The sequence below is a fragment of the Myotis davidii genome, unplaced genomic scaffold (assembly GCF_000327345.1).
Source record: "Myotis davidii unplaced genomic scaffold, ASM32734v1 scaffold59, whole genome shotgun sequence".
Classification (NCBI taxonomy): Eukaryota; Metazoa; Chordata; class Mammalia; order Chiroptera; family Vespertilionidae; genus Myotis; species Myotis davidii.
Window position 1 is genome coordinate 7635781 of NW_006293001.1, and position 13264 is coordinate 7649044.

A 13264-nucleotide genomic window follows, 5' to 3' on the forward strand; every position below is an offset into this window, starting at 1 on the left:
GCCAAAGGTTAGGGTGTTTCTTATCTCCATTCCAGGGAGTAAAGATTATGTAGCTTAAGCATGATTGTTCGTAGTTAAAGAGATTAATTACCCGCCTGGCACTTAGTGAAGGGGTTTTATTCCCTCCCTAACTTCAGGGGAAAATCTCTACCTGGGGAAACAACCTTTCTCGGAGAGGTGACCTTGGTTAAAACACATAGTGCCAAGAAGGTGAGCAAACATATTAAGAATAGTACGCCATATATGCCAGGTCCCTTGAAACAGCAAGGATGGACCGGCTCCCAGCATTAACCCATTCATTATTTAATAGCATGTTATTTAGCAATACTGTATTTTTCAGCTTCCTAATTGTCACTGATTTCTAGTTTTATAACATTTTGATAGAAGAAGAATCAATTTTTAAAAATGTATTGAGACTTGTTTTGTGGCCTAACATGAGGTCTATATTTAAGTGCATTGGGAAACGTTTCATGTGCACTTATAACTGATACTGTTTTAAGTCCATAGGCTCTAAGGCCACTATCTCCTTGTTGATTTTCTGTCTGGATGATCTATCCATTGATGTCAATGAGATGCTAAAGATTCCTACTATGACTGTCAATCTCTCCTTTGTCCACCAATGTTTGCTTTATATATTTAGGTGCTCTTATGTTGGGTACATAGATTACCCAAGTTATATCCTCTTCATGGATTGATCCCTTTTTCATGAAATGTCCTTCTTTCTCTCTTGTTACAGGCTTTGTTTTAAAGTCTGTGTTGTCTGTCTGATATAAATATTGCTACCCCAGCTTTCCCCCCCCTTTATATTTGCATGAAATATCTTTTCCAACCCTTTACTTAGAGTCTGTGTATTTTTCAATCTCTTGTAAGCAGAATATTTATGGGTCTTGTTTTTAATCCATTGAGCCACCCTATGTCTTTTGGTTGGAGCATTTAGTCCATTTAAAGCAGAGATTCTCAACCTGTGGGTCGTGATCCCTTTGGGGGTCGAATGACCCTTTCACAGGGGTCGCCTAAGACCATCGGAAAACACATATATAATTACATATTGTTTTTGTGATTAATCACTATGCTTTAATTATGTTCAATTTGTAACAATGAAATTGGGGGTCACCACAACATGAGGAACTGTATTAAAGGGTCTCGCCATTAGGAAGGTTGAGAACCACTGATTTAAAGTAATTATTGATAGGTATGCTTATTACCATTTTAATAATGTTCCCATTATTTATGTAGTTATCTATTTTTCTTATGCTTTTGCTAATTAACTACTTTCTATAGTATGTTTGAATTCCCTTCACTTTATTTCCTGTATATCTCTTGCAGTTATCAGGTGCTTCTTATATACCAAGCTATGTTTATAACAGTCCATTTTAAGTTGATGATCATTTAAATTTGAACACATTCTAAAATCACTATAATTTTACTTAACCCCAGCACGTCAATGTTTTGGTCATTACTTTTTACTTTTTTGTCATCTCTATTTTGCTTGTTAGTTAACTTCAGATATTTTATTTTCATTTCATGGTTTCTATCGCTGTTGAAATTCTGAGTTCATGTATTCTTCCCCTATGTTCACTGAGAATCCTTATAGCCAGTGTTTTGAACTCTATATCTGGTAGATTGCTTATTTCCATTTCATTCTTTTTTCTGGAGATCTGTCCTAGTCTGTCATTTGGGACATGTTTGTCTCCTCATTCTGGCTGATTCCCTACATCTCCTGGTCTAGGCAGAGCAGCGCTAAGTGGTAGGGGCCTAGGGGTGCAGTCTCCTTGGCCACCTGAGTTCAGACTTCCAGGAGTGTCCTAGGTCTGGGTTTTATGTGCCCAACTGTTGTAGCTGAGCCTTGATTGGTGTTAGCGCTGATCCTCAGGATGATTGGCTGTGAGGACTGGCTGTGACTACAGAGGGCACGCTATTGTGCAGGTGCTTACGTGCCAGCCAAGTCCACCCTTTGGATTTGTTTGTGGAGCTGGTTGGGAGGTGCTCTGGTGTAGGTCCCCTGGTGGGAGCTACAGAGTGATTTGCCGTTGGTTGCCACTGTGGGGACTTAAAGGCACTTGGAAGAGGTTATGCTGGGAACTAAGGCTGGCTGCCACCAGTGCTGCGCATGGGGGCCACTTGTGCCAGGCTTGTGTCTGCTTAGTATTAGGCACACTGAGGCCAGCCACTGCTCGTTTGGGATCTGTAGACCTTTGAGAGATCTTGGAAAGTTCACAATGTGAGCCGAGGCTTGCTGCTTGTGTGCAAAAGCCACTGGAAGGCTTGGGCCTGAAACATGAGTTGGGTGGGGTCTCGGAGTTACCAGTGTAGACGGAAATAGCGTTGGAGAGTTCAGATTTGGTGCATGCCTGCAGGCTGGGTGGGGAAAAGAGCTCAACAAAGGAGCAAGGAGCAATGATGCCTGCCAGTGCTTCTGACCCCTGGCACTTTTTGAGCTGTGTTTGCAAGTCCATGTGCAGGCTCTTCAAAAGGAACTCCAGCAGCCCCCCGTTTCACTCAGATGCAATCCTCACTGGCTTTCACAGCCAGATGTTATGAGGACCCCCTTCCTGGCACTAGTGCCCCACTGGGACCCTTCCTCCTCAGGGGGGATCTGCTCAGAGAAGATATCCCTTCTGATTCTTTACTGCCACATGTGGGTGTAGGACCGGCTGGTTCTATCAGTCCCTCCTACCAGTCTTCTTTATCTCCTTAGTTATAGAATTTCTGTTCAGTGCATCTTCGTATGGTTGGTTCTCATCAATTTTCTACAATATTGATATGGTCGTGGGAGGAGGCAAGCACAGCGTTTACCTACTCTGCTATCTTGCAAGGAAGTCTGAATGGATCTTCTTACCATGCATCATCTAATGCAGATTTTCCAGTGTTGACATATTTCACACCATATCACCTATCTCATCAGAAAAGTCTCTAAGTACTAGGGGGCTGTCACATATAGAGTGGCAGATACAAGTTTCCCAAAATCCTATTTGCGTTCAAAAGCTAGAATTTATTATTAACAATAAAGCTGTCATTATTCTCCGTGAATTTCCAGGCTTACTTGGTTCGTTTTGGAAAAAATGTCTGCCACATCCCTTGTCTGAATAACCATAGTTTGTCAGTTATTCTTTCAAGAAAAAAAAAAAAATGGGTGGCTCAGCTCACAACTCACACAATCTCACACGTGCTTTTCGTGGGCACAATCACTGCACTTCAGTGACTGAAGAAGTGCTTCCCAACATTAAAAACGTGTCCTCAAGTAGACAGATTTAATAAAATCTATGTTTCTTGCCGTATTAGGAAAATTCTTAAATGACACCAGCTTTTTTTGGATTTAAACAGTGACTGAGTGTGCGCATGCCTGTGGATAACAGAATGGCTATGGTACAGTTTGAGGTTCCTGCCTTGATTCATGCTGACATTAGCAGTTTTACCCACCCGGGCTTTTCTACCAATGTCAACACAATGGAAAAGGCAAGTAACATCTTAGTATTATAAGGAGAGTTTTCACACCCAGTAGACTCTAAAAAGGGTCTCAAGGAACCCCAGAATTCCAAGGCCCACATTTTGTGAACCCCAGCTTCAAAGGGAAATGTACCCAGGATCAGGAACCCAGCATGGCAGGACAGTGATGCCTGCGCTCACTCAAGTGTCTGCGCTCCTGATGCTCCCCACCTCCTCACCCCTCCTGCCAGACCAGCAGGTGTCACCCAAAAGGATCCCTTCACCCCAAACCTGTTGGAACTAGCTGGAGAGCTTGAAAACATACTAATGCCCGTGTCCACCCCAGAGGTTTGATTGGTCTGGGGGATACGGCCTGGGCACTGGGATATTTGAGCTCCCAGGTGATTCAAAGGTTTGGTAGAGTTTGCAAACCACTGTTGTACCCTTGTGAACCTCCAAGTTTCCTTTAAAGCAATGGTTCTCAAGCTTTAGCCTAGACCAGAATCACCTGGACAGACTGTTAAAACACAGATCCCCATGCCCCATCCCCCAGAAATTCTGATTCTTCAGGCCTGAGATGGACCCTGGGATTTGCATTTTTATCAAGTTTCCAGCTTCCAGGTGGAGCTGGCACTACCAGCCTTGGGACCACACTTGGAGAACCATTGTTTGAGAGCCGCTCCATGGATCTCCCTGAACTGACAGTTTCCCAGCTTTATGTTGTTCTTTGAAAAATGTTAGTCATGTAGCCTAAGCGGAAAGCCTCCAAAGATAAGGCCCTTTTATTGTTAATTACCAAAATACTCATTAAATTTGCTATCTGCAATGCATGTTATTCAACTTCAGTAACTAAAATATATAATGTGCATGTATATGTGTACCAATTGGGTGCAAATTACATGTACTTACAATCTGTATTCTTACTTCAGATTTGCACTAATGCAATTTCAAAGCTTCCACATGAAAGCAGCAAGACTCATTTGCTTTAAAAATTGCAAGGTAACAAATTTAAAATGACATTTATGGAGCCTTGTCTTAAAACAACAACAAAATAGTACAGAAATGTCAAACCTGAAGCAAATTATATTTGAGCTGAAATGCCCTCTATGCCTGAACCACTTTGTTAAAAGTGCTTTTTAAAAAGGGTTTCTGATCTGCCTGTCCTTGGCCATGTCAACAATGGAAATCACACCTCACTTATCTGTCCAGTGAAGCTAAAGATCTGAAACTAAAGATTGGGCAGAGAAAAACATAATAGCACTTCTTTATGTAACCAGTGTCCTTTCACCTTGTGCCATTGTTTTTCTCATACAAGCAGACAGACAAGATAAGAACAGACATCTTTTCAAACTTGAGCCAAATGTTTCCAATAGTGTGGGAATGGGGAGAGGAGAGAGATCAGAGGAGGGGCCTACACATGGAATGCTTCTCAGCTCCACACTGGAAGCACCAGGGGGTGTTTTCGAAATTCCCAGGCTGCACCAAGAGCAATTAAATTAGTTTATCTGGAGCAGGACCCAGGCAATAGTAATTTTTTAAAGTGTCCCCGTCACCCCGAGTGAAACCTTTGTCTAGCAACGTCAAGACCACAGTACCAAGATACTGCAGTTCTTTAGACAAATTCTGGTCCCTAGTGGTCTCCTTCAGAAAGCAAAGAAAGCTCTGAGATTAAAATGACAAGCAGGTGACAGATAAAAGTGCTACAAGTAGCAGTGGCTTATGAGGAAACATGCTTATGAAATACTTTGATCTCTCATTCTTCAATAAAATAACCAATTTGAATCTCTGGCTTTAATCAAGATGCCAGTGTCCTATGAAGATTAGGCTGAAGTTTTTCTAAGTGAGATTTGGACTCTGATATATTTTAATTATTATCAGGCCCCTGCTGTGCCAGCCACCGTGCTAGGCACTGGGGGATCCAAGGCAGAAATCTCTATCCACCCAAAGTCTCTAGATTTATTAGAGATATAAATTAGAGTCTATAAAATGTCAGTACAATATAATCCTTGTGGAGGAGAATATAGGAGCACCTAAACCAGGATTGGAAATCAGAGAAAGTAAAAATTAGGCAAAAAATTGGCACATGTCTAGGCCCTGACAGAGTTGGGGAAGAAGTTATTTTAATAGAGGGAAAAATACATACAATGGGCTAACAGATGAAAGCAGGAGGGAACAGGCAGACAGAGAAAGAGAATAAATGCATGGGGGCTGGTCAAATTAAGAAAGGCAACCAGGGAGGGCTTCCTCAACCATGTTCAGGGGATTGACTTTTAGACAAGGACAGCGAAGAACCAAGTGGAGCATGGTGATTGTGGAAGAGTTACTCCGGCTACCGCCTCAGTGTGGTAAGCAGAGCTAGGGGCTGGCGAGGTGTAGGCAGGAGGGTCAGTTTCTGAAGATAAGAGGATCCCAAGACAGAATCAAGAGAGAGAATCCAGGAAAGTAAAACTGATTAAAGTAGGACATGAGAGGGACTTTCACATCCCCCTTCCATTCATAGACACTCTAGCAGCCGTTATATGAAACCTACAGTTGTAGGCAAGAGGCAGGGTTGCTCTCCCTCTTTTATAGGTAAACAGGTTGAGAGACGGGGGAATAAGCCAGCATGAGAGTTTTAGTCTCTCATCTCTCTGTTTACATGTTCAAACAGGGAAATGTTCTGGAGGTGGTATGTTGTAACTGCTTTCTAATGGTATAAAAATGAATACAAAAATGTTAATATTGCTTGAAATGCTGGGCACAGGGTGCCATTTTCTCATCAATATATATTTTCATGTAAAATGAAAGTGGTTTACAAAGATGTAGGTGAATTAGAAACGTAAGAGGTGACAGAGAAGTCCTAAGCAAGAAGGTGAAATTTTCAATTTGTTAATTTATCACTCTATGTCTGAATAAAATGGTTTTTTAAAATTATCGCAGCAAAACAAATTTCATCAGATAAATTCTGTGCAGGTCTTTGATCACACATAGCCTACCTACCCAAAACTAGATGAGAAGCAAGACCAGAAAGCTAGTTAGCACCAGGCAAACATTTACTGTAACTAATAATCACTTAGCATTTTTGGCCATGCACCGTTTCTATTAAATTTGAGAAGAAATAAAAGAAACAGATCATCAATACATGTTGCATACAGCGAAGTGTTGATCATCTACTAGACCTTAAATTGCTTGCAGCATTCTGACTGGCCCTTAATACAATTAACTTATAGTTTACAAATGGGTACTTAATGGGAGGCTTGTTAAAACTTTCAAGAAATAGTCACTTTTGTCTATTTGGACTTCTCTCCACCCTCGCTTGGTTTCACAATGACCCCAAAATGCTCAGTATTCTGTATTTCTGTGGCCACCCCCATTATTCTATTAAAAATCCACTTGTGCAGAAAAACTGCTGGAGTATCTCCTGTGAGAAACTGTTATTGCGATTTGCAATGTGGAGCTAAGATGTTGTCTTTGTTCACTAGCCTTCAGAGAACTGTTCTACAATTGCTTCCAATTTCTATAATAATCAGCCTCATTTTTAAGTTAGAACCATTTAGCTTCAGGAATGCATTAGTAAAAGTTTTAGCAAACAGTACATTAAGTGACTCATTTTAAAAATCTAAATTAATTGTATCAAGGGACAGTCAGAATGCTGCAAGCAATTTAAGGTCTACCAACACTTTGGTGTGTACCACATGAAACTAATATAATATTGTATGTCAATTGTGATTGAAAAAAAAACACACACTCTCTTTAAAAAACAAATTACTGAAAATGATGAAATACATCATCCAAATAATAAATGTTTTAAACCTGAAAAAAAAAAAAGAGTTGCTTGGAATTCAGTTTAATTTTGTTCTACATGGTCAAGTAGCCATAAAAACTGAAAGCAAAATGGCATGGTGTTCAAGATTCTCAAGTGGCCACTCTTCATTAAAGATGTAATGGTAAAAGGACAAGCTATGCTGACGGAAGAGGAAATTTCTGGTCATGATCAGAAAATGTTCCCAAATGTCCAACAGGCAAATGATGGATGCAAAAAAGGGATCCCGAAAGGAAGTAACAGCAGCACTAAAATTACAGAGCAGGGTATGAAACGCTATTATTATTCCTTGATGGCACCTCATGGCAGCAGATTTACCTTCTTCCCATAACTTTCCACTTACCAACTTAAATGTCAAGGTTTTTAAAGCTTTGGGGTCATCTACAATCTTCTGTAAATTAGCAGCCACTGAAAAATACAAACATGGAGAAAAGTGTTCAAATTATTTCCCGTAACGTTGGATTTTCACATCAATGATTCAGAAAATTTGACGAATGATGCAATTAGCTGCAAAATTATTTTTCACAGGCATTGTGAAATCCATATAAGTGGCCAAGCTACTCTCATGTATTTCCTACACCAACTTACATCTTTGGTACATCAGAATTAATAATGTGCAGTTGATTTAGAATTAACTGTACACTGACCTCACTTTCAGAAAATAAAGTGAGAAATGACAGACGCGTTTCCACCACTTGGTTTTTTCTCATCACCTATTACTAAGAAATGTCGGAGCCAGGAGAGGGCAGCGCAGAGCACAGAGGAGCCGACACCGTTTCTTTGGAAATAACAGGTCAGCACATTTGAACTCCTGTCCTATAAATTCACTCAAATTTCTGCGCCCATGTTTACCAAAGCCACAAAATGCAGTGGACAGATAACCTGTATGACTCGGGCATATGTTTTAATGCTTTCGGAGCACAGTGATCTGTCAGGCCAGTGAAGGGCCGCCTTGAACACTTCCCAAGTCGTGTGAACAGGGTCGAGCACTCGAGGCTGTCAGTTTGAAGCTCCATAGTGAAGATGTGTTTCCACCATTAGCTGGATTCATCAGAGACCTGCCCCATTCTCCATGGTGTCATGATATATTTGATGCTCTGGCGGAGTCAGCCCTTCCTGCTGGCTTAGGGTACAGTTTATGGACAATAATACCAAAGGTAATGATGACAGAGATTTAATGCCTTCCTCTCTCCATACCCAAACTTAACATGTAAAGTACTGAAAGTCGGGTGAGGGCTGTTGGTTAGGAAGGGAGCAGTTACTATCCAAGAAATTAGGGAAGAGTTTTTTCATTATCAAAATTATCTGCTGCTTCACTAATTAGGTATCTGAAAAGTTATCGGAATATTTTAAGATACATAATAAATGTATGAATATTTTGAGAAAAGTGTTTCAAGTACAATGCTTACAAGTAGAAAGAAATCTGCAAATTATATTTTTCACTGAGGTTAACTGAAAACCGAGATACATAGATTTTATGCAAATGAGTTTATTTCATTTAATCCAGGGGTGGGGAACCGTTTTTCTGCTAAGCCATTTGGATATTTATAACATCATTCGTGGACCATACAAAATTATTGACTTAAAAATTAGCCTGCTATATTTGGTCAAACATTTAATTAACTCACCCCTAATGCCTTGGCAGGGCCAGACCAAATGATTTCGTTGGCCTTATTATGGCCTGTGGGCCGAATGTTCCCCACCCCTGTTTTAATCTATCAGCTGCAAAGGGGGAAAAGTGAAAATTATATACAGTAGTCCCCCCTTATCCACAGGGGATATGTTCCAAGACCCCAGTGGATGCCTAAAACTGTGGATAGTACAGACCCTATACAGTCTGTTTTTCCCTATGTATGTATATCCCTATATATACATACATATATACCTTTTCACTTAAAGGAAGCACTTTACAGTTTCTGTTTTGCATATCTGAATTGCCAGCATCACTATTCTTGCACTTTGGGGCCATTATTAAGCAAAATAAGGGTTATCTGAACAAAAGCACTGCGATACTGCCACAGTCACTATGACAACCAGGATGGCTACTAAACGACTAACAGGCAGAGAACGTATATAGAGTGGAGGTCCTGGACAGGATTCACATCTGGGTCAGATCGGCGCTGTACAGTGTGAAATTTTATACTCCTCAGAATAGAGTGCAATTTAAAATGTAACTATTTATTTATTTCTGGAATCATCCATTGAATATTTTCAGACCGTGGTTGACCATGGGTGACTGAAACTGCAGAAAGCAAAACCAGGGAGAAGGGGGACTACTGTACTCAACATGGCCTATTTCTCTTTCTGAACCGTCATGACAAGCATCCTTTTATCTCCCTCTGTGGCCCTCCTAACACTTCCATTCGGAGAGATCTGCAAAGTTTCACTTATGGTAAAAATCCCGCTCATCTTTCTCTCCTCTTTCTTTTGTCCACACACACAAACTCACACACACATCAGGTAGATCCTGGGCCACCAATCTGTGTAGTTATCACCACCAAACTTCGCTGGCCTCCTCACCAGCTTCCTGACACAGTTCAGATGCTAAAGTCTTCTGGTGATCCCAGCCAGAAACACCAGCTCCTGGAGGGAAAAGCCTTGCCCACCAACACCAGTGCTGACGCTGTCAGGGCAGCGGGTATGCAAATGGCAGCAGCTCTTTCTGACAACATGAGAGTGTTCTAATAGCTCCTTGGATTGGGGCTGATTTCACAAGTGGCCATAAAGTCTTTATAGGAATCTCAGTCCTTTCATGAAAGTCTCTCAGCTGATGTGGGTGATTTACTGCCTTGTTCTTTCTGGGTCATCTGTTTCCAGTCTGTTCTCTACAGTGCCGCCAAAGCAGGCTGTCCTGCACTAATCACAACCCGCTCTACTCAGTGTGTCCTCGGGCCGATTTCCAAGGATCATGGCTGAGCAAGCTGTAGACGGGAGGGCAAGACTTGAGTGGCTAGCATCTTAAACAATCATCCCGGAAAAACCGCGCTCCCCAACGGTGAACCTTGGGGATATTAGAAATTCAAATTCTGTCTTCAGCTCAAAGCAAAAATAGCAAAACTGGCCTCTTACCTGATTACTTATCCCAGCTGCTAGGCGTATTTTCAATTTAGTTGATTCTAATTTGTTGTAAAGTGCTATAAAACACCTTCATTTAACTGACATCACATAAAATTCAGGGTGATGCTAATTTCTCTCCCAGCAGCAATGCTCATTAAAAAGATGGGTGTCACTGCTTTCTCCCTTCTCCTGACTGTGCACCTGGGTTTCCACAATCAAAATGCTCCTTACCTGGAACGTGAGCTGGGAAGAAAGGGCTGGGTAGGTAGGACTGGTTGTGAGAGCTTCTCAAGTATGTGCTCATAGCACCGAACTTCACGTTTTAAGGTATTCCAGTTTCCAAAAAAATGCGGGGCTTCTGAACCTGCTTATTCAGTGGCCATCAACTCATTTCCAACCCTCATGGCTTTCCCCAAATGAAACTCATCCCCCGGGTGTCTAACAGGCTCTGTAATCTTCTTTGAGGTCATCCCTTCCCAGCCCTCTCTCTTCAGCCACAAGGGCTTTCTCTGTCTCAGCCACACGAGACACAGGTAACACTCACAGACGCTCCAAGGGTTGTGGCCTTCCAGCCCTACCACTGGGGCTACCTGGTCCTTTGTGAGCAAGCTATTTTTTGTGTCCCTGAGTCATGCTTTAGTCTTCAATGCCTGTCAGGGCTAGAAGTTTCTGTTTGCTCTTTTGGATTACATTTGGTTTGAAGTATGAGAAGTACTCTGCTTTATGAAACTGTTAATATCATTAACAGGCATATGAAAAAGATGCTTAATATCTCCCCAAATGTAAACACAGGCAAGGCAGCAGAGCTGATGTTTCTTGGGCAAACGGTGTCAGGCATTCTCCAGACAATTTCCTCTGTAAAACCCGGGCACTACTCAAACTCTCCACATTTTGACAGTTAGAAAAATAACAGTCATATAGTGACTATTTTACTATGTTTGTATTCTGATTAGTCAAAAGATACACTTTTCTCCCTGGATACCAGTATATTTCACAACAACCTTATACAGTACTGATGTTCTGGTGGCTGTGAGTTGACTTATTTAATTTGAGATATCCCAAACAAAAGCTGTGTGGAAACGCACACCAGTGAACACCGAGTCTGATGTTATTCCCTAGTAAGAAATTTCTGAGAGAACACAAGAGCTTGGGTTACCTGACAAGGTGATGATGTCACAACATTGTTTTAGCCAAAGATGTACCTTGAACACCTGCTCTCTATACTGTATTGCTTAGAGAGGCAGCGTGAGAGTGCACAGAAAGAAAAATGGGTGAGAACAGAGAATCCAAGCTCTGAGTAAGGAGAAAGGAGACGATATGAGGGTGGGTTTCTCATGGATACTGCTTTAACACTGATGCAAAATTATGGCTTACTAACAATAATAAAAGATTTACCCTGTTATTTTCCCTAAATCTCCAGGCTCTTGTATTTATGAGATGAGTGTAGCATAGCGTATAAGAGCCTGACTTCGTCAGCCAGAGGACCTGAATTCAAATCCTCCTTCCTACTTAGAGCTGTGTGACCCTATAAACTTGCAAGTTTACTTAGCCTTTTGGTGCTTGGGGCTCTGTATCTTTAAAATGTGGGTATTAATAGTGCCTACCTGGTAGAATTGTTTCAAGCACTGAGCTCCTGGGGGGTTGAAAGATCAATCAAAGGACTTGTATGCATGCATATAAGCATAACAAATGGACACAGACAGTAGGGGGAAGAGGTCAATGGGGGAAAAGGAGACATATGTAATACTTTAAACCAGTGGTTCTCAACCTTCCAAATGCCGTGACCCTTTAATACAGTTCCTCATGTTGTGGTGACCCCCAACCATAAAATTATTTTCGTTGCTACTTCATAACTGTAATTTTTATACTGTTATGAATCATAATGTAAATATCTGATATGTAGGATGGTCTTAGGCGACCCCTGTGAAAGGGTCGTTCGACTTTTAAAAAATAAGTAATTATATATGTGTTTGCCGATGGTCTTAGGTTGCGCGACCCCTGTGAAAGGGTCGTTTGACCCCCAAAGGGGTCGCGACCCACAGGTTGAGAACCGCTGCTTTAAACAATAAAGAATTTAAATTTAAAAAAACTGAACTAATACACACAAAGGGTTTAGAACAGTGATTAATATATAGCAAGTTGCCGAACCAGTTTGGCTCAGTAGATGGAGCGTCGGCCTGCGAATAAATATTAGCTTATTATCTCTACCCTGGACAACTGCATCTATTTATTAACTGGTTTCCTTGTGTTAGCTCTTAACTCCTCCTCATGAGCCCCTTTTCTCACACTCACACCGAAGTGACCCGGAGAATCTAAGTCATCAACTGGAATGTGTTGCCTCTGTAGGTAATACCGTTAACTGTTCACATCAACTTCAGGATAAAATCTAAGCTTTTTGGCCCATGAGACCCTCTGTAGTCCAGTCTCAACCTTCCTCTTCAGTTTATTTTCTGGATTTTCCCAGGAAGGGCTCCGTAACCCCCACTATCCTCTGGATCTCTACCATTATGTGAAGAGTTAACTCATTACAGATCTGATATCCTCACTAGATTCAAACTCTTTTATAACCCAGACAAAATCTTATTCACCTCTGCAAAAGGTAAACCTTTGAAATATATCCATACACTGAACTGACCACTTCTCACCACCTCTGCCCACTGCTACTACCCAAGTATGACTGCCATCACTGCTCATCTGTCTGGACTAATACAATAGCCTGTGGTCTCCCTGCTTCCATTCTTGTTTCTTGATGGTGCAGCCACCCCCAGCAGTCAGCTGAGCCTTCTAACATGTAATCAGGCTATGCCACTTTTCTACTCAAAACCCTCTGATGGCATTACATACAGCTCAGGGTAAAAGCCACAGTCTCCACACTGGTCGATAAACCCCAGCTGACCTGGCCTCCTGCTCCCGCTCTGACCTCATCCCTCACCACTCTGCTGTAGCCACTATGGTCTCCGTGCTCGCCCTCGAGCATTC

General features: G+C 41.6%; 1 protein-coding gene across 1 annotated transcript in view; it reads right to left on the minus strand.

Moving 5' to 3' along the window:
• Positions 1-13264, minus strand: part of STK39 (serine/threonine kinase 39) — a 207842-nt gene that overhangs the window by 6886 nt on the left and 187692 nt on the right. Inside the window, exon 16 of the mRNA XM_006766522.2 lies at positions 7572-7636. Within this exon, the coding sequence (XP_006766585.1) occupies positions 7572-7636 (65 nt within the window). The remainder of the gene's footprint in view (positions 1-7571; positions 7637-13264) is intronic.